The 21818-nt window shown below is 39.2% G+C and overlaps 1 protein-coding gene across 2 annotated transcripts in view; it reads left to right on the forward strand.

Moving 5' to 3' along the window:
- The window catches only part of slc45a2 (solute carrier family 45 member 2), a 99197-nt gene that overhangs the window by 49388 nt on the left and 27991 nt on the right, over window positions 1–21818 (forward strand). For both annotated transcript variants that reach the window (XM_062031239.1, XM_062031240.1), the window contains 2 exons: window positions 10393–10733; window positions 18238–18381. In XM_062031239.1, coding sequence (XP_061887223.1) covers window positions 10393–10733; window positions 18238–18381 — 485 coding nt within the window. The remainder of the gene's footprint in view (window positions 1–10392; window positions 10734–18237; window positions 18382–21818) is intronic.

Consider the following 21818-nt stretch of genomic DNA (forward strand, 5'->3'; position numbering starts at 1 on the left):
GTGCCATCAGGACCAGATCATCTGAAAACAGCAGTGACGCAACCTTTAGCCCCCCCGAGACGTATACCCTCTACGCCATGGTCACGACTCTGCCTAGAAATCCTGTCCATGGAAATCCCAAACAGGATAGGTGACAGAGCGCAGCCCTGGTGGAGACCAACCCCCACTGGAAACAGATCCGACTTACATCCAAGCACCCGGACACAACTCTCGCTTTGGTTGTACAGAGATTGGATGGCCCTCAGCAGGGTTCCCCTCACTCTGTACTCCCTCAGCACCTCCCACAAGATCTCCCGGGGGACCAGGTCATACGCCTTCTCCAAATCCACAAAGCACATGTAGACTGGATAGGCATACTCCCAGGCCTTCTCCAGGATTCCTGCAAGAGTAAAGAGCTGGTCAGTGGTTCCACGACCAGGACGGAATCCACATTGCTCCTCTTGAATCTAAGGTTCGACTATCGGCCGGACCCTCCTTTCCAGTACCTTGGCGTAAACTTTCCCAGAGAGGCTGAGTAGTGTGATACCACTGTAATTAGCACACATCCTCTGGTCCCCCTTTTTGAAAAGGGGAACCACCACCCCAGTCTGCCACTCCCTCGGCACTGTCCCAGACTTAAGTAACTATTTAGTTACTTATTTTTTTCTTATTTTTTTTTAAGGCTCCAATTAATGCCCTTTTAGCCTTCATTTCAGTACTGTTATTGCACTGGAGAATAATACAATCTGTTGATCAACTTGGCATGCATTTGCATCACTGAACTCTGCTAAGCAATGTGGTCTACATACAACACACAAAGACAAAGATATGTTTCAAAGGGCCAATTTATTTCAGGCCAGAACAAATTGACAAAACTATTTTAAATAGCTGCAACATAACATACATAAGTAACAAACAGCATAATAACAGCATAGCTGTAAACCTGGCTTCACCCAAGGAAGGCACACATGACATACGCAAAGCCTAACCAGGCATTTTTTTTCTCTCAAGGAATTCGGAAATAAAATCATGTCTCCAGGAGATCAACACTGTACTGAAGCCCAGAACACTCTACGCATTTCCCCAGTTTTAGTTTAGAGATAAGGAAAGATTGGTCTGGCCCACTAGGAGCCCTCTTTATGTTTATAGTCTATACATTTAAAGTGATGTGATAATCAAACACTCAGGAAGTCTAGAATGAAAGAGCCACAGTATATAAGAGAATTGACAGAGAGTGTGTACCTTCAGCGCTGACTGATGAGCAGAGGCAGAGTTTGGAGTGTTTTCTTTAGCTCGCTTTCCATGTTTATGTACTCACTGTCCAGGTACGTGGAACATGTTTTCCGTGCCATTTGCTGTTTGACGCCGGTATCATGCTAATTAGCTGCCTGAAAGCGGGTGACTCCACTGTACAAATAGCATGCATGTCTTCTAGCACATACGCTGCTATGGCTCTATCAACTTTGTCCTGGCTAGCAGTCCCTCCGTTAAAATCCTTAAGTGGAGCTGAAGTGGCATCGGTGTCTATGTCTCTCTTTATTAGCTTCGTCAAAGCATGTTGCTTTTGTAGCTGTTTCAGCAAATTTGAATTGCTGTTGTGGGCAGTAGATGGGATCTTTGATCCAAGACACAACTTACATTTAACTAAAATGTTTTTCTTTGTGCTCGACAAAAGAAAAGTAGTGATATCTCCATGGTGAGAAACTTTTTGGATACATTGCACTTGTCAGAGTAGTTTTAATGCTTAATACTTCTTACTTTTACTTGACTATTTGTGCAGAAGAAACGCTGCTTTTACTCCATTACCAACGTGTCCTGGGTCTTCCTGTGGCCTCATACCGGTCGGACGTGCCCTAAACACCTCCCTAGGGAGGCGTTAGGGTGGCATCCTGACCAGATGCCCGAACCACCTCATCTAGCTCCTCTCATTTCGGCCACTTGTACCCGTGATCTTGTCCTTTCGGTCATAACCCAAAGCTCATGACCATAGGTGAGGATGGGAACGTCAATCGACCGGTGAACTGAGAGCTTTGCCTTCCGGCTCAGCTCCTTCTTCACCACAACGGATCGATACAGCGTCCGCATTACTGAAGACGCCGCACCGATCCGCCTGTCAATCTCACGATCCACTCTTCCCTCACTCGTGAACAAGACTCTGAGATACTTGAGACCTTTAAGTCCTCTACTTTTTGGCAGACTTTTTTTATTTTTATTATTAGTAATGTGATGTCAGGGGTTTCCCCCTTATTGCTAAATATACTTATTTTTTTTAATTTTTTTTTAAATGTATTTATTTTTATTTTTTTTATAATGTCCTGTCCAGCTTCTCGGGCAAATCATATAGCAGATGTAGATGCCCATATCGGCTGTTCAGATTTACTTTACAAAAGAGAAGTGTAGGATACTTCTCTTGTTGCCTTACTTGTATTTTGACTTTATTAAATGTATTTATATTATCATTTGGTGCAGCCGGGCCGGAGCAGGAGGGGATAGAAAGAGAGAAAAAGGAAGACAGAGGGGGGAATTGTGGGGACAAGAGAGGGATTAGACAGGGAGACAAAAACAACAACAGCAAACACAACAACAACAACAACAGAGCAACATCAGCAAATACGACATGTACAAATATGATGGTAAAAGTAATAGCAAATAAGCAGTTAGCGAAAATTTTAAAAAAAATACAGAAATGACAATGAGCATTATTACACTAAAAATGGAGCCAAATGAATACCAATAGAAATAGTGCTATTGATAATAAACAATACCAGTACTTTACCTTTATTATCAACAATACAATTGTTCAAATGCAACAATACATATATGTAATGATAACTTGAGATACGAAAGAATGCAGAAAAATGGAGGGGAAGAAAGAGAAGCAACCTACATTAACCTTGTAGATTGTTATAGTAACAATAGGTTAAGCTTTGTCAGTGTGCCATGTGTTATACCCAGTTTGCTAAATATACTTATGGTGGAGGGGCGTGGTTAGGGGCGTGGTCATGATGACATTGTAAAATTGGCATAATTAAGATTTAAATACATTTAAAAACAAATCTGTGTGCATATTAATTACTAGTATTGACATAAACTTGTATATTATATCGTTTTGCTATGTCTTCAATTGTTGCTGCTGATTGTACTTTGTTGAGAATTTTTCAAGTGTCGAGACATTTTGTGATTTTTGTCTTTTTTTATAGTCTGTACTCCAGTTTAGAGACTTTATTTCTGTCCCTCGATGTCCCCGACGAAAAGTGAGCATGACGTCACACTTGCTTCACGCTGCTGATCTAGTTAGACTGTCCTATTAATACTTTAAAAAAAAATTGGATCGTTGTCCGCGCGTGTATCTGGGATGTATTGAAGTTGCGTCCACATGGCAGACAAGCTGACTGCGCTCCCAACAATCGCGTGCGTCTTGTTTAATTCATCACAACATCCGGTATCAGCAGCTCTGTTTTCGATGATCAAAGTCTTTTTATGGCCTCCGCTCAAATAATGGGCTATATAATTCTATTCATACTGTTACAACCTGCTGGTGGTTATGTTTTATATTTGTGTGGTTTTGATTTTATGTTCATTTTTCCCATGATTCCAAACACGCCGTCCGTGCCTGAAAGGAGATTGGCGGAGAATGAGAAAGGGTTGTTCCGCCTCTGGGAAAGAACCAAGACGTGTGCACGGGAGGTAGAACCTGTTTGAATTGAGCCGGTTGTTATCATAAGATTGGCAATAAAAGGTAAAAATAGCGTCCGACTATGTTTGACTTCTTCTGGGCATGCATTGAATTACTCTAATTTGGTTTCTCGTAAAAAAAATAATATAAAAAAAAGTTAAAAATAGCGCCTCACGGAGCTAACGTGATAGCATCGGGCTTAACTGCAGATAGAAACAAAAGAAATAAACCCCTGACTGGAAGGATATACAAAAAATCAACAATACTATTAAACCATGGACCTGTAACTACACGGTTAATGCTTCCCAGCCTGGCGAAGCTTAACAATGCTGTTGCTAACGACGCCATTGAAGTTAAATTAGCAACGGGACCTCACAGAGCTATGCTAAAAACATTAGCTATCCACCTACGCCAGCCAGCCCTCATCTGCTCATCAACACCCGTGCTCACCTGCGTTCCAGCGATCGACGGAGCGACGAAGGACTTCACCCGATCATCAATGCGGTCGGCGGCTAGCGTCGGATAGCGCGTCTGCTATCCAAGTTAAAGTCCTCCTGGTTGTGTTGCTGCAGCCAGCTGCTAATACACCAATCCCACCTACAGCTTTCTTCTTTGCAGTCTTCATTGTTCATTACACAAATTGCAAAAGATTCACCAACACAGATGTCCAGAATACTGTGGAATTTTGCGATGAAAACCGAGCTTTTTGTATTGGATACAATGTGTCCGAATACTTCCGTTTCAACGATTGACGTCACGCACATACGTCATCATATAGAGACGTTTTCAACCGGAAGTTTCGCGGGAAATTTAAAATTGCACTTTATAAGTTAACCCGACCATATTGGCTTGTGTTGCAATGTTAAGATTTCATCATTGATATATAAACTATCAGACTGTGTGGTCGGTAGTAGTGGGTTTCAGTAGGCCTTTAAGGGAAACCCTGGATTTATGTAACTAAGGTGTTTGTTCAACTTCTTTAGTTATACTCAGTGTTCCTCAAGGTTTCCTTTTAGGTTCTCTGTTTTTCATCATTTGGGCTATTCAACTGGTGGCTTACAAGTTCAGTTCAAAAGACTTGTGAGAAACTCACATTTTTGTAGCAGATTCTTAAAAACAGTAGAGCTTCTATAACTCTGACAAAATAAATAGACCAAAATCAAATGTCCACTGTAGAGGATGCAGGTTCTGTGGAATATACAAAATAAGATTAAAGATTAAAGATTAATGTACCAATGATTGTCACACACACACTAGATGTGGTGAAATTTGTCCTCTGCATTTGACCCATCCCCTTGGGGAGCAGTGGGGAGCAGTGGGCAGCAGCGGCGCCGCGCCCGGGAATCATTTTGGTGATTTAACCCCCAACTCCAACCCTTGATGCCGAGTGCCAAGCAGGGAGGTAATGGGTCCCATTTTTATAGTCTTTGGTATGACTCGGCTGGGATTTGAACTCCAACCTACCGATCTCAGGGCGGACACTCTACTTAGACTTTTAAAAAAATATATTTAATATAATTTATTTATTTCTATTTTTTTTTTTTAATAGGTACTGAACTTTCTGTAAATGTGGCCCCCATAAGAACTTTGTTGAATATCCCTGCTCTAGACCAACGGTAAATTTACTTGTGTACAATTTTTGGCCCCTCTACCCACCCGTGGGAATAATTTATTTCAAAATAGAAATTAGTAAAAAGCCTAAAAAGGCAGATATGTGTCTTGTAAATGAGAACATGTTTGCACTAAACAGAAATATTTGAAATAATCCACCAAGTCAGTGAAGCTGCAATAGAACAATGTTGTACGATGATCGGATGTCTTGGCATTGCTAGGATGTGGAGTTTCTTAATATAAAGAACACTTTTCTCAGGGATGAGTCATGTATGTCTACTGTATAATACATTATAAAAAAACATGTTTATTTGTCGGATGTACTTCTGAGTATTTTTGCATAAATTACTGTGTAAGGGGAGATGTGTTAATTATATTATTAATATCTTGCTTGTCTGCTTGTACTTTGAGGATTAAAGCCCCCTTTTTAGCTGCCGAAAAGCTAAAAACGTAATAATTTCTCAACGTTGCAGTTCTTTTACATAGAATGCAATCCTCCCTGAACCATATGCATATCCTTACTTGAATGTAGTGTGTGGTTATTGCTGGTTCCCTTTTTAAAAAGTATACAGATCCTCTTTGGTTTCCATGCACATAGCTTGATTTTGTTGTGGTCCTCTTCACCTGATTGCCTGAAAGCCTGTCGAGAGTAAACCAATTTCTCCCTCTCATTCAAGATTTCAATGTGATGCTTCTATTCAGCTGTGCTGCAATTGAAAAAGTTCTGCAACACCGAAGAGCAGAGCAAAGAGATATGCCTTGCCAAACTGAAAAGTGTAAAATGCAGGGCACACGCTTAGAAATGTGTGAGGTCAGACGTCAGGATATATTGGACCTGGACGAGCTATAGGTATCTCACCTTAAAGTAACGTAAAGAGTAGATTCGTGCACTAATGATAGAATTTTGTCAACTCTTAGTTCATATTGCATATTTTTAAATAATCTTTTTACTGATTAAAAAAAACAACAACAACTGTATAATTGTCCCTGGGCCACCCTTAGATTTAAGGGGAACTTTACTTTTTTGGGAATTTTACCTATCATTCACAATCCTTATGAGAAACATAACGATGGGTGTATTTTTAATTTTTTTTTTGCATTCTAAATATTAAATAAATGCAATCAAAAGTTTGCTTACATTGGAGCCTATGGAAGCCACGCAATTCCGCCAATAAAACCCTTAAAAAAACATCCAAACACCTCCATTGAGGTTTTATATTCATGATGTAAGTATATATTTAATGTAGTAACATTTATAATATTTAATATTTACGTATTTTGATTATTTTTAGCATTATATTAGAAACAACGTTTTTTTTTTTTCTTCATCACTGATTATTACTCACTGTAGACTTTATGAGAGCCAACAAACATAATAAGACACCACTTACTGTACAATATCTGCTGTCATTAAGATGCTGACTGCTAGGATGTACATATATTCCCATTGAGGTGAAGAACGTCTTATAATCCTTAGGAAGAAACGGGTTGGGTGGGCAGGCGGGACAAGCGTCTATTCCTGACGTTTTGGCCATTTCTGAGTCCTAAATGGCTGTTAAAGTGTACTAACTTGTCAGAATACCTACTCAGGCTTCTTCAGTCCAGGTGAGAGGCATGATTTATGATCTACAAAAACTTCCAGGGAGCAAGAAAACAAGAAAGCAATGATGTAAACACAGGGACACACGGTAGTGATCACGACGTCGCTATAAATAGTTTGTCAGCGTTAGCGCTTATAATAACAATATCACAAATACTTGGTTAATATTCAATACCACGAAATGTAAATAGAGTATTGTTGGCAGTTTTTGAATGGTTATTTTATTGGATTTTTATGGGTGAAAATAAAGGAGCTCCCATTGGCTCAGCTGTAAGCAGACTTTTATTTACCTTTGTTTACAAGTTAGGATTCAGAAAAAAAAAATCCATCTGTCATGTCTTTCATAATGATTGTGAACGATAAGACAAAATTACCAAAAAAGTGCAGTTCCCCTTTAAAGGCCTACTGAAACCCACTACTACCGACCACGCAGTCTGATAGTTTATATATCAATGATGAAATCTTAACATTGAAACACATGCCAATACGGCCGGGTTAACTTATAAAGTGCAATTTTAAAATTCCCGCCACATTTCCGGTTGAAAAACTCCTTTGGATATGATTTATGCGCGTGACGTCACAAAATCCACGGAAGTGGTTGTACCCCATCCGACCCGATATAAAAACCTCTTGTTTTCTTCGACAAAATTCCACAGTATTCTGGACTTCTGTGTTGGTGAATCTTTTGCAATTTGTTTAATGAACAATGGAGGCTGCAAAGAAGAACGTTGTAGGTGGGATCGATCGGTGTATTAGCGGCTAAGTACAATACTTACAGCAACACAACAAGGACTACTTACTACGCCTAGCCGATGCTTGCCGCCAAACCCACGGATGAAGTCCTTCGTCGCGCCGTCGATCGCTGGAACGCATGTGAGCACGGCTGTTGATGGGAAGATGAGGGCTGGCTGGCGTAGGTGGAGCGCTAATGTTTTTATCATAGTTCTGTGAGGTCCGGTTGCTAAATTAGCCTTAGCGTCGTTAGCAACAGCATTGTTAAGCCTTACCAGGCTGAGAATTTTTAACCGTGTAGTTACATGTACATGGTTTAATAGTATTGTTGATCTTCTGTCTATCCTTCCAGTCAGGGGTTTATTTTTTTTGTTTCTATCTTCATTTGAGAACGATGCTATCACGTTAGCTCAGTAGCTAAGTGTGTCACCGATGTATTGTCGTGGAGATAAAAGTCACTTTAAATGTCCATTTCGCATGCTCGACTCTCATTTTCAAGAGGATATAGTATCCGAGGTGGTTTAAAATACAAATCCGTGATCCACAATAGAAAAAGGAGAGAGTGTGGAATCCAATGAGCCAGCTTGTACCTAAGTTACGGTCAGAGCGAAAAAAGATACGTCCATCACTGCCTCTCTACTCATTCACTGTAACGTTCCTCATCTACGAATCTTTCATCCTCGCTCAAATTAATGGGGTAATCGTCGCTTTGTCGCTCCGAATCTCTCGCTCCATTGTAAACAACAGGGAATTGTGAGGAATGCTAGCTCCTGTGACGTCACGCTACTTCCGGTACAGGCAAGGCTTTTTTTATCAACGAGCAAAAGTTGTGAACTTTATCGTCGATTTTCTCTACTAAATCCTTTCAGCAAAAATATGGCAATATCGCGAAATGATCAAGTATGACACATAGAATGGATCTGCTATTCCCGTTTAAATAAAAAAAATTCCTTTCAGTAGGCCTTTAAGGCAGCCTTGGTAATATGACTCAAGTAAAAGAAAAACGTAGCCATCCAAATAAATACTTGAGTAGGTACATTTTCATTGGTGGGTAACTTCATTCAGTAGATATTCTTAGTATTTGCACTACAATCATAGCATGTGTGTGCTTCTGTGTGTAGGTGTGTGTGTGAGTGTGGGTGTGTGTGCATGACAGACCCTACTACAGAATGTACCACAAAAGATGGACATTTTACAGTCACTTATGTTCTAACAGGGCTAATGTTAGCATAACGTTAACGTAATGTAATGTCAACATAAAAAACATCTACAACTTACCGCAAACTTTTTTTTTAGTTGGAATTGAAATTTTTGTAGGCTAAAATGTGAACATTTTTACTGACACAGATGACAGCACATGATATGAATGTTATTTTTCCTGTAAGTAAACTTAAAGAGTTGTGCTTCCTCATCTGATATCATGTCACGTTACACATTGTGTAGTGCGAGTGCTGTCATGTGACTGCCAGGCTCCGTTTGATTGGTGAAATGGAGTCAGACGTCACCAGTGCTTACGTTGGATTGGTGTCACAAGCGAGTTTTATATAGTACCCATTTGTTACGTTCTCATGTTAGCATTGCTGGTTTGGACCCCAGGATGCAGAGCAAGAAAGGCGACATACAGTCAAGCAGTCAATTTTTTTGGGAAACACAGGTAGTTGTCCAGGGTGTACCCCTGCGACAGGGACAAGCGCTACAAAATGGATGGATGGATGGATGGAGGTAGTGCAAAACAAAAAAGGAAACAGAGCAGAAAGTCAATGTGCAGAAAAACAAAGAATTGAACAGAGAGTAGAAACAAAATAATAGCAACAGGACAGGAAATGGTACAAAACACAGGAAAGTAGCAAACAAGATCAAAACTGTCATGTGGGATCATGATACCCTCCTTATCAAATGTGCACTATATGTTTATATATGATGTTTATTGTACATTATTTTAATTGTTTAGTTCTGTTTCCGATTAGTATTGGTTTCAAAGTTGTTGTGTTATATACAATAAAAGAAAGAATGATAAAATAAAAAAAAATGCTTGCTTCACTGTACCTCCCCAAACTGTAACACCATGTTAGAAACATACAAATGTCTTACTAATTAAGATTCAGTGTGACTGCTCCAACACCTGACTGATTAATTGATTACCCAATATAGAGCGCAGAGTTTAAGAGTTTATTTATTCAAAATAGAGACTATACATATTAATGGACGTATAATGAAAATTTGCAAGATTATAGCCAACGGCTAATTTCCATCTTTAGTCCCTTCGGCAGGTTGATGTTTACGTTTAGAACAATTAGTCTGAAAAGGTCAAGGTAGTAAAAAGTACCCCAACAGTTGGCTAATACTCAACAAATACATACGTTTGCTGTTGGAGATGTTTGGTGAAAGTTAAAGTTAAAGTACCAATGATTGTCTCACACACACTAGTTGTGGCGAAATTATTCCCTGCATTTGACCCATCACCCTTGATCACCACCTGGGAGGTGAGGGGAGCAGTGAGCAGCAGCGGTGGCCGCGCCCGGGAATCATTTTTGGTGATTTAACCCCCAATTCCAACCTTGATGCTGAGTGCCAAGCAGGGAGGTAATGAGTCCCATTTTTATAGTCTTTGGTATGACTCGGTCGGGGTTTGAACTCACAACCTACCGATCTCAGGGCGGACTAGGCCACTGAGTAGGTGTCAGGGTCAGGGTCGGGAGTTCACGTATTGTATTTGGTATTTCATTCCAGGTGTGAGATGCATAGCAATCTTGTCAGTATTGATTATTAAAAAAAACATCCTGTTGTGTTCCAGGTCTGGGCGGAGCATTTGGCTACCTTGTGGGAGCGATGGACTGGGGTCATTCCGCACTGGGTCAGATGCTGGGCTCGGAGTTCCAGGTCATCTTCTTCTTTTCTGCGCTTACCTGGAGCGTCTTCCTCACCGTGCACCTCTTCAGTATTCCCGAGCAACCGCTGGCCCCCGGCAATGCCCACGGCCCCTCGGCTCTCAGCGCTCTTCGTCAGCTCGGGTCCCAACCCAACGGCTACGGAACGCTGTCCAAAGAAGCTCCTTCGCCTGTGGTCCCCGACATCCGGCAGAGGTCCTTCTCTGCCCTTGGGGAGACTCCTACTGCCAAGCAGACAGACAAGGAGGTGACATTTCTAGTTACTTGTTGTGGCTTGTGCAGCCCTTTGAGACACTTGTGATTAAGGGCTATATGATTGATTGATAGTTTAAAAATGTTGCATACATGAAAGATTGAGTAATAATAGCCATATAGAACAAGGTTGCTGCTGCATGCTGACCACCTCTGATACTTAACTTGCAACTACAGTACTGCCAGTACAAGACCAGGAGGTTGACCACAACCACGGCCACAAATGCGGTTATTCGTTTTTGTGCTTGATTTTTGGATTTAGTTTATCTAAAAGGGACAATACGTAATGAAGATCACTTGCATGTAAATATGTGAGATTATAGCTAATGGCGCATTTCCATCAATCGTTAAATGAACACAAACTCAAAATATAGTAAACAGTTAGAGATGTCTGAGAATGGCTTTTTTGACGATATTCCGATATTGTCCAACTCTTAATTACCGATTGCGATATCAGCCGATAAATAAATGATATATGGGTTATACTTGTATAGCGCTTTTCTACCTTCAAGGTACTCAAAGCGCTTTGACAGTATTTCCACATTCACCCATTCACACACACATTCACACACTGATGGCGGGAGCTGCCATGCAAGGCGCTAACCAGTAGCCATCAGAGGCAAATGGTGAAGTGTCTTGCCCAAGGACACAACGGACGTGACTAGGAAGGTCGAAGGTGGGAATTGAACCCCAGTAACCAGCAACACTCCGATTGCTGGCACAGCCACTCTACCAACTTCGCCACGCCGTCCCGATATATACAGTCGTGGAATTAACACATTATTATGCCTAATTTTGTTGTGATGCCATGCTGGATGCATTAAACAATGTAACAAGGTTTTCCAAAATAAATCAACTCAAGTTATGGAAAAAAATGCCAACATGGCACTGCCATATTTATTATTGAAGTCACGAAGTGCATTATTTTTTTTAACATGCCTCAAAACAGCAGCTTGGAATTTGGGACATGCTCTCCCTGAGAGAGCATGAGGAGGTTGAGATGGGCGGTGTTGGGGGTGAGTGTGGTTTGGGGGTAGCGGGGGGTGTATATTGTAGCGTCCCGGAAGAGGTAGTGCTGCAAGGGGTTCTGGGTATTTGTTCTGTTGTGTTTATGTTGTGTTACGATGCGGATGTTCTCCCGAAATGTGTTTGTCATTCTTGTTTGGTGTGGGTTCACAGTGTGGCACATATTTGTAACAGTGTTAAAGTTGTTTATACGGACACCCTCAGTGTGACCTGTATGGCTGTTGACCAAGTATGCCTTGCATTCACTTGTGTGTGTGAAAAGCCATAGATATTATGTGATTGGGCCGGCACACAATGGCAGGGCCTCTAATGTTTATTGGCGCTCTGTACTTCTCCCTACGTCCGTGTACCACTCCGTACAGCGGGGTTTTAAAAAGTCATACATTTTACTTTTTGAAACTGATACCGATAATTTCCAATATTACATTTTAAAGCATTTATCGGCCGATAATATTGGCAGTCCGATATTATCGGACATCCCTATAAACAGTTTAACAATATGCAAATGATTTAGTGCCAAGGTGCTGTTGTAAACCAGCCTCGTCTTGCTTTGAGTGTCCTGATCCTGAATTTCCTTGTTGGTATTTTGAGTTTCCTTTTCTCCTCCTAAGCAGAGTGATTTTTGGTTTATAAAGTTTTGCAGTCGAAGTGGTGAGTTCAGTTTATTCTTACAGTTCCTTCTTTTCCTCATTTTTGAGTGAATTTTTGTTTACTATTTGTCTGGATCAGAAACAATGACGTTTTACAGCCCATTGTTTCTCGCTTCTTTTGGAGCGTTTTTTGTTATTGTTAAATTTCATAGTTATATTCTTCGCTAAGTATAGTTGGAGATTGATATTTTTTGTTTCCTCCCTTCTGAGTTATTTTCGGTTTGTTCACTTTTCGTGGAACCTTTTCGCCTAGTTGTCAGGTTATAGCCGTTGCTGTATTGCCCTGACTCAGGAGGTGTAAAGCAAACTTTCAAAATAAAAGCCTGCCGGATGGTTCTCCACTCTGCATCTGAGTCCTATTTTTGATCAAGTCCCGACAAACATGTCACAATCTTTCATTACAATTATTATTAGTTTCTTGTACGTGGTTTCATTTCCTGTGCAGCGCTCTTATTTTTGTTTCCATCATCTGTTTGCTGCCTGAGCACTTGCTCTATCACCTGTTCCTGCTAGCACAATCAGGATGCTTTTTATGCAGCACTATTTCTCTGTTTTTCTTAAAGAATACATTTTACCTGCCCTTCGCCTGCTGTCTCTGCATCGTGGGATCACGACCAACAACACCAAGCCATAACGTAACAATATACATTTTAACAATTCCATTTTATATCAGTAGCCTACAAAGTAGGATTACAATTTTGACTCTCCCATTATTTTAAGGCCTTAATAGTTGATCAGAGAAAAGTCAGTTGGGTTCTTACTTTAAGAACTAATGGAACTTTCTCGAGAAGTGGTGCAAATACCCTAATCTCTTTGTGAAATAATTTTTAAATTGAATCAAATTGGCTGCGTGTATGCAGGATCTTGTGTTGGATTGTTAAACCAAGTTTAATCCAGATTGGAGTAAGACTGTGCATCTAGCAGCAACAGTTCTCCCTCGCCACATTGTGCTTTAAATATTGCAGCTTCACCACATTGCTGATTTATTTTATTTCTCAAGCATATTCGACACAAATGTTCAGGCAAAAGTTGCTAAATAAACTATGTTTATATTGTATATATTATATACAAATATAATATCATATCAGTATGTATTATATACTGTATATATAATATGTAAATATTACATATTTTATATTTTATACTGCTGCTATGGTACATTTTTAGTCTACTTAATATCTGCATTATCCTTTCCATCCTTACTCTTTCCATCTTTTGTAACTGCGCTACTGTGTGGAACAATTTCCTTTGTGGATCAATAAAGTTTGTCTAGGTTTAAGTCTAAGTCTACAAATACTACCACAGTTTGGCCATTTTGTCATACAGTTTTTCATCTACCCAGAGTTGGAGCCTGGATGCATTTTTATTAGAGCTTTAAAGTTTGGCCGATGAGGTATGTAAACTTCAACACTTTTGATGTTTACAGCTTTTGATTTGATTCCAAGTGGCTTTGTTCAGCTGGCTAACAAGGTCTTTGTAGAGAAAATCACATTTTTAATGCAATGGCTGTTTGGATGCCTTGATTCCTAACAGTGTTATTAATGCCACATGAGAGCTCTGTGCTCTATAATCTTTACTTTATCATTTTGTTCTTTAACATTTGATCCACTGAAACCACCACTGCACTGTACTGTACTGTACGCCCTCATTTGACTAAGGTTTGTACTCTCAGTTATGTTCATTGATATTGTGGACGCTTAACTTAGACTTAGACTTATACAAACGTTATTGATCCACATGGGAAATTGTTCCACACAGCAGCTCAGTTTCGACGGATGGAAAGGGCAAGGATGGGAAAGATAATGCAGGTATTAAGTAGACTAAAAATGTACCAAAGTAGCAATATAAAATATAACATATATGTAATATTTACACATTATATATACAGTATATAACTTATAATGATATATTATATTATATGTTTGTATAATATATACAATATATAACAAATCCCAATTACCATGTACAATATTACAGTATATTTAACAGCTGCAGCAAAAAAAATAAAAAATAAAAATAAAAAAAGGGAAGCATAAAATAGAGAGTAAATCCAGCAGAAAATATACATTATAAACAAAGAGAGGTAGCTAACATAGAAGCGGTCTGGTAATAGGCAGATATCATCTATTGCTGTATGGCGAGTGATTACACAGCTGGATGGAGTGCTCGGGGATATTTATTTTATGTTAAAAAAATTTTTATGTAGGTTAATTTAGAGCGTGTTCATTTTTTTAAATGGTAGAAATTGGCATCTCTGTTCCTTAAATAAGCCCAGAATGGAAAAAGAACGACACATGTCCCCTTTGTGAAGCTATTTTTGATCCCACACAAACATAAACATCAACTAATGCAATCATGTATTTTAACATTTCTATTTGGACAACTGGCTTTCACATATTTATTTATATTTGTCCACCAGATGGCACTACTTTTCCCATTCAAAGCATGCAGTAAGACCTTTTACTTTTACTTTCCGTCTTGCTACTGAAAAAGTAGGTACCGGTATAAGGCTGCAAGTATTCATTTGAAAAGAAAAAAAGCTTTGGTTAATATTCTGTTGCTTCTATTGATTGTTTAGTGAGAAATCCAGAACGCACGGATACGCAAACATAGCTTCCACGCAGATGCTGCAATTATTTTTAAATGTATTGCACATATGTTAAAAGTTTAATTTCAATGTTAACAATGTGCATTTAATTATTTATTTTTTAAAAAGCGGAAAATTGTGGTTGATTCAATCTATTTTACTTCAAATCCACATTTAGGCGACAAAGTATGTTTTATACGATTAATTGATTAATCGAACAAACTAATTGATGGATAACTCGATTACTAAAATAATCGATTGCTGCAGCCCGAAATAAGTGTGTTATTATTGATGTTTGATAATGGTGTATGTATTAGAGGGCCGTAAAACATTGATTCTTATATTAAGGTTCTGAATCGATTCAAATTTTTCAGGAATCGTTTTGTTTTAAATCCGTTTTCCACGCTTACTCGCTGGGTATATACATCATACGTCAACAGTCAAGAACAGTTTTTGTAACCTGAAATGTGTTTTGAAAGGTGAAATTATAATTCATATACCAAATAATATATTGCGAGAATTGGTTTAAATTGAGAATCGATTCTGAATCCAATACTCACCCCACAAATCGATAGTGATTTAAACCATGAGTGGTTGTAAGATTTAAATCCCTAATGCGTATGTTAAAAAAAGTATATTTTTATAATATTAGTGTAAGTTATATAATTATTTTTAGTTTTAGAAGGATTTTTTTTTTCAAAATATGTATACAACATTTTGTCTGGGCTATTGAGTGCACTGGTATTTAAGCCACAGATATATACCGAAATATCTTGTAAATTTTTATTTATATAATTTATTTATATAACTGTTTCCAAACTGTGCTTGTCACACGGCAGTAAAACAGCTGATCAAACAAAACAGAAATCCTCGTCATGGACCCACTACCTGTTGAGGCTAGCTCTCCAATCAGCTAAACGGACTCATTAACTCCACGGTGCCATCGTAAGTTAATAATACCAACACAGACAATTGTAAACGTGTTAGCGTATTCACTCATGCTAACGATGCTAGTTTGATTACATTACGATAGCACCTGCAAATATGCATGAAAACACTCCTATAGACATCACAATTGGGATGGTTTCGTAAGTATGAATAGTTTTAATTATATTGTTAATCTTAAAAACATTGCTTGGAGTGATGACTGAATAATGCTTTTGAGTAGAAATGCTATAAACGAATAGTAGACAAAACGGGGTATACTTCCGGTTCAAGGTACGAAACAGGAAGTACATTTTCATCCCGCAGCACCTGCAATGAGCAAATTTGTCCAAAAGATGGCGACATAGTACAAACAATAACACACCTTTTCAGTGTCTCTGTCAAAGTTGAAACCTATTTGTTGAATACAAAACATTATGGCCGTTGGCGAAGAAAAATCCATTAATTTGCCGCACCGTTTTATAAGCTGCAGGGTTCAAAGCATAGGAAAAAGGTTGCGTCCTATAGGCTGGTAAATATGGTACTGAGTATATTTCAGGCTTTAAAAGACTTCTTGAAACTTTTTGAAAAGTTAAACATACAGTGTATACTGTGTCGATCACCGGTATGAAACTCAAGGCCCGGGGGCCATATCTGGGCCCGCCACATCGTTTTACGTGGCCTGCAAAAGCTTGGAAACGATACCAACAGAGCACGTCACCCTATTTTTTTTATGTATTCGTTCTTTCAGAATTAACGGAAACATTAGTGTACTGCATGCAACGTCATGTCTTTTAACTTTAATAGTATCCGATTACTATCACCAAACACATTTTACAAATGTATATTTGTTCGGAAAAAATAAATACTTATTAATTATCATTAAAGGCAAGTTATCCATTATTTTGGAGATAAATATAAAATTATCTAAAAAATAAATGCATCTGCAATTTTATTAGATATGTCCGGTAATATCGGACTGCCGATATTATCGGCCGATAAATGCTTTAAAATATAATATCGGAAATTATCGGTATCTGTTTCAAAAAGTAAAATGTATGACTTTTTAAAACGCCGCTGTACGGAGTGGTACACGGACGTAGGGAGAAGTACAGAGCGCCAATAAACCTTAAAGGCACTGCCTTTGCGTGCCGGCCCAATCACATAATATCTACGGCTTTTCACACACACAAGTGAATGCAACTCATACTTGGTCAATAGCCATACAGGTCACACTGAAGGTGGAAGTATAAACAACTTTAACACTGTTACAAATATGTGCCACACTGTGAACCCACACCAAACAAGAATGACAAACACATTTCGGGAGAACATCCGCACCGTAACACAACATAAACACAACAGAACAAATACCCAGAACCCCTTGCAGCACTAACTTTTCCGGGACGCTACAATATACACCCCCCGCTACCCCCACCCCCTCAACCCCGCCCCCCCAACCCTGCCCATCCCCAACCTCCTCATGCTCTCTCAGGGAGACCATGTCCCAAATTCCAAGCTGCTGTTTTGAGGCATGTTAAAAAGAAATAATGCACTTTGTGACTTCAATAATAAATATGGCAGTGCCTGTTGGCATTTTTTTTCCATAAATTGAGTTGATTTATTTTGGAAAACCTTGTTACATTGTTTAATGCATCCAGCGGGGCATCACAACAAAATTAGGCATAATAATGTGTTAATTCCACGACTGTATATATCGGTATCGGTTGATATCGGAATCGGTACTTAAGAGTTGGACAATATCGGATATCGGCAAAAAAGCCATTATCGGACATCTCTAATGATTATAGATAATATTCACATACTATATATTCACTGTTACATACAGCCCTCTGAGGTCAGCCATAAGTGCGATGTGGCCCTCAATAAAAATGAGTTTGACACGCCTGGGTTAGATATATAAATCTACTGTATATCTTCAGCAGCTGCCATTTTTTATTATTAAGGACAAATGTGTGAGGATATTAATAAGCAATATCCATGAAATACAATGATTGCACAATCACGTCATCGTGATTGTACCCATCCATCCATCCATCCATTTTCTACCACTTATCCCCTTCGGAGTCGCTTATGAAGTGATTGTACCACCACTTCATAATTCCTTAAAATACCTGTACAATACAACTTTTCCAACTTTGTGATCACTTTTGCATGTTTATTATTATCAACTGGCGGGGAGGTTTTCCCCCAGCACAGCAGGGATTTCCCAGCGTGAGTAGTTAGGAGTGATTAGAGACAAAAGAGTATTGTTGGTGCTGACGCAGTGTCTCTTTTGTGTGTACCATTAGGCACGTGACAGGATGACTCTTAAATCCCTGGTGAAAACCGTAATCAGCATGCCAAACCACTACCGCTACCTGTGCATCAGTCACCTGCTGGGATGGACGGCGTTCCTCTGCAATATGCTTTTTTTCACCGACTTCATGGGGCAGGTGAGGATTTGCATGTTGATCAAAGGCACAAAGGGAGTAATCAGCAAAGAAACATTTGCCAGTGGCCAATTAAAACCCTGCGGTGCAACCAAGCCTTATCCAGTTTAAAGACGTTTTAGTTTTCTATATGCAACAAAACAGCAGAATATCGGGTCTTTCGAAACGTGACATATTGATTGAGCCATGGGAGACATTTTTCAGGGGTGGAATTAGCATGAAATTACAGCTGGTGATGGTTTTTCACCCTTTCACGCTGCCTGTCAAAGATGGTGTAGAGGGGACCAGCTTCTTATGCTTCTGTGTCAACCTAGCTGGGACTTGGGTGTGAAATTCAACCGAATACTTACAGTATTCACCCTGTTGTTGTGTTGAAAGTAATTTTCACTGTCTTGACTAGTCTGGAGCAGTACTATTAGTACTGTAGTACTTGGGTGCGCAGTAAATGACATTATCATCCATTTTTTACATTACTCAGGCATGTGAAATGTGCACAAAAACGCGGAAATCCGCATTTTTAAACATACATTTTCGCCTCGAATCTGTTACGCTTGGGTCGATAGTTCTCCCAAGATGCAGCAGGAACTCTGGAGGCAAGGTGCAGGTAAGATGATGATTTCAATCCATCCATTTTCTACCGCTTGTCCCTTTCTGGGGTCACGGGGGGTGCTGGAGCCTATCTCAGCTGCATTCTGGCGGAAGGCGGGGTACACCCTGGACAAGTTGCCACCTCATTGCAGGGCCAACACAGATAGACAGACAACATTCACACTCACATTCACACACTAGGGCCAATTTAGTGTTGCCAATCAACCTATCCCCAGGTGCATGTTTTTGGCGGTGGGAGGAAGCCGGAGTACCCGGAGAGAACCCACGCAGTCACAGGGAGAACATGCAAACTCCACACAGAAAGATCCCGAGCCCGGAATTGAACCCAGGACTGCTCAGGACCTTTGTATTGTGAGGCACATTCACTAACCCCTGTTTTCACCGTGCTGTCAAGACGATAATTTATTTTCATAAATCATTCAAAAATACAAAAATATTATTTTTTATTTTTTATAAATGGCAGTAATGATAATGTCAATGAGGGATTTCTAATAACTGTTATGTTGGAATTGTTATTGATATTGATACTGTTGTTGATAATATTCATTTTTGTTTGACTGCTTTTGGATTGTTTTGTGTCATGTTTGTGTCTCCTCTCAATTGCTCTGTTTATTGCTATTCTGAATGTTGCTGGGTCGGGTTTGGTTTTGGAATTGGAATTGCATTATTATGGTATTGTTGTGTATTGTTTTGTTGGAATGATTAATTCAAAAACAAAAAAGTTAAAGAAAATAGAATACAAACAAGCCGATAGCAGGGGGAGCCAGGGCGAAACTTAGCACAGGAATCAAAAGACAAACAGTAGGGGTGTGGGAAAAAATCGATTCGAATTCGAATCGCAATTCTCACGTTGTGCGATTCAGAATCGATTCTCATTTTTTAAAAATCGATTTAAAAAAAATAATAATAATTTTTTTATTTTTAATTATTTGTTTTCTTTTTTTTTTTAATTAATCAATCCAACAAAACAATACACAGCAATACCATAACAATACAATCCAATTCCAAAACCAAACCCCACCCAGCAACACTCAGAACTGCAATAAACAGAGCAATTGAGAGGAGACACAAACACGACACAGAACAAACCAAAAGTAGTTAAACAAAAATAAATATTATCAACAAAAGTATCAATATTAGTTACATATTCAACATAGCAGTGATTAAAAATCCCTCATTGACATTATCATTAGACATTAATAAAAAATAAAAAATAAAGAACAATAGTGTCACAGTGGCTTACACTTGCATCGTATCTCACAAGCTTGACAACACACTGCGTCCAATATTTTCACAAAGATAAAATAAGTCATATTTTTGGTTCATTTAATAGTTAAAACAAATTTACATTATTGCAATCAGTTAATAAAACATTGTCCTTTACAATTATAAAAGCTTTTTACAAAAATCTACTACTCTGCTTGCATGTCAGCAGACTGGGGTAGATCCTGCTGAAATCCTATGTATTGAATGAATAGAGAATCCTTTTGAATCGGGAAAAAAATTGTTTTTGAATCGAGAATCGTGTTGAATTGAAAAAAAAAAATCGATTTTGAATCGAATCGTGACCCCAAGAGTCGATATTGAATCGAATCGTGGGACACCCAAAGATTCACAGCCCTAATAAACAGACATAGGCACCAGAAGCAAGGTATGCACAAACGTAACTTGTTGCTTACAGGAAACGAGACAGCCAGACAGTGTGTGGCGAAAAACAGGAATAAGTAGCTCTCGGATTAGTGCGATGGAGCAGGTGAGCGTCCCGAACACTAATCAGCACCCACGACAACTAAAATATAAACCCAGGGGTGCTGAAAACAGAACCGAGGGAGTCAAAAACTAAACAAAACTTGATCCGGGCAACCGATCGTGACAAAATCTTCACTTCCGCTTTGTTTAAATGAAAAAAAAAAAAAAGTATGATCTAAACACAATTTGGTAAACGCTTGCCTCAGCCGCAGGTACTCGCTGTTCCTCTTATCTTAACAGCGCAGGGAGTTGCAGGACCGGGAGACGATCAGAGACACCATAACAAGCCAGTTAGCATAGTTAGCATCATCTAGCAAGCTTAGTTGTTGTTGCCTCTGTTCGCTTTCCAAGCCACAACATAGGAGGCTGTCCGCTTGGCTGCTAATCATTATTTGGATGATTACAATTCAAACGCTGTTAGTTCCGAACCAGTTATAGTTCTAGAGCAGGGGTCAGCAACCCGCGGCTCTCGAGCCGCATGCGGCTCTCTAGTGCCACTCTAGTGGCTCCCTGGAACATTTAAAAAAAAGGATTGAAAATGGAAAAAAATTGGGGGAAATATATATTTTTTGTTTTAGTATGTTTTTTGTTTGAGGACAAACATGACACAAACCTTCCCAATTGTTAGAAAGCCCACTGTTTAATATGTTTGTGTGTATGCTTCACTGATGACAGTATTTGGTGAACATCGTATTGTCCCACTAATTTCGGCGGGTTCTTGAACTCACCATAGTGTGGACTGTGACGCAACAGTTTGTTTACATGTCAAATCTTCCACTCCTTCTTTGTCTCATTTTGTCCACCAAACGTTTTATGCTGTGTGTGAATGCACAAAGGTGCGCTTTGTTGATGTTATTGACTTGTTGGAGTGCTAATCAGGCGAATTTGGTCAGTGCTGACTGCAAGCTAATTAATGCTAACATGCTATTTAGGCTATCTGTATGTATATAGTGCATCATTATGCCTCATAGGTAAATTTGAGCTAATTTAATATATTTTACTTGTATCCTATTTGTGTATGATTTATATTTGCATGTCTCATGACACATTATCTGTATGTAATATTGGCTGCATTTCAGATA

Source organism: Entelurus aequoreus, linkage group LG21, assembly GCF_033978785.1.
Source record: "Entelurus aequoreus isolate RoL-2023_Sb linkage group LG21, RoL_Eaeq_v1.1, whole genome shotgun sequence".
Taxonomy (NCBI): Eukaryota; Metazoa; Chordata; class Actinopteri; order Syngnathiformes; family Syngnathidae; genus Entelurus; species Entelurus aequoreus.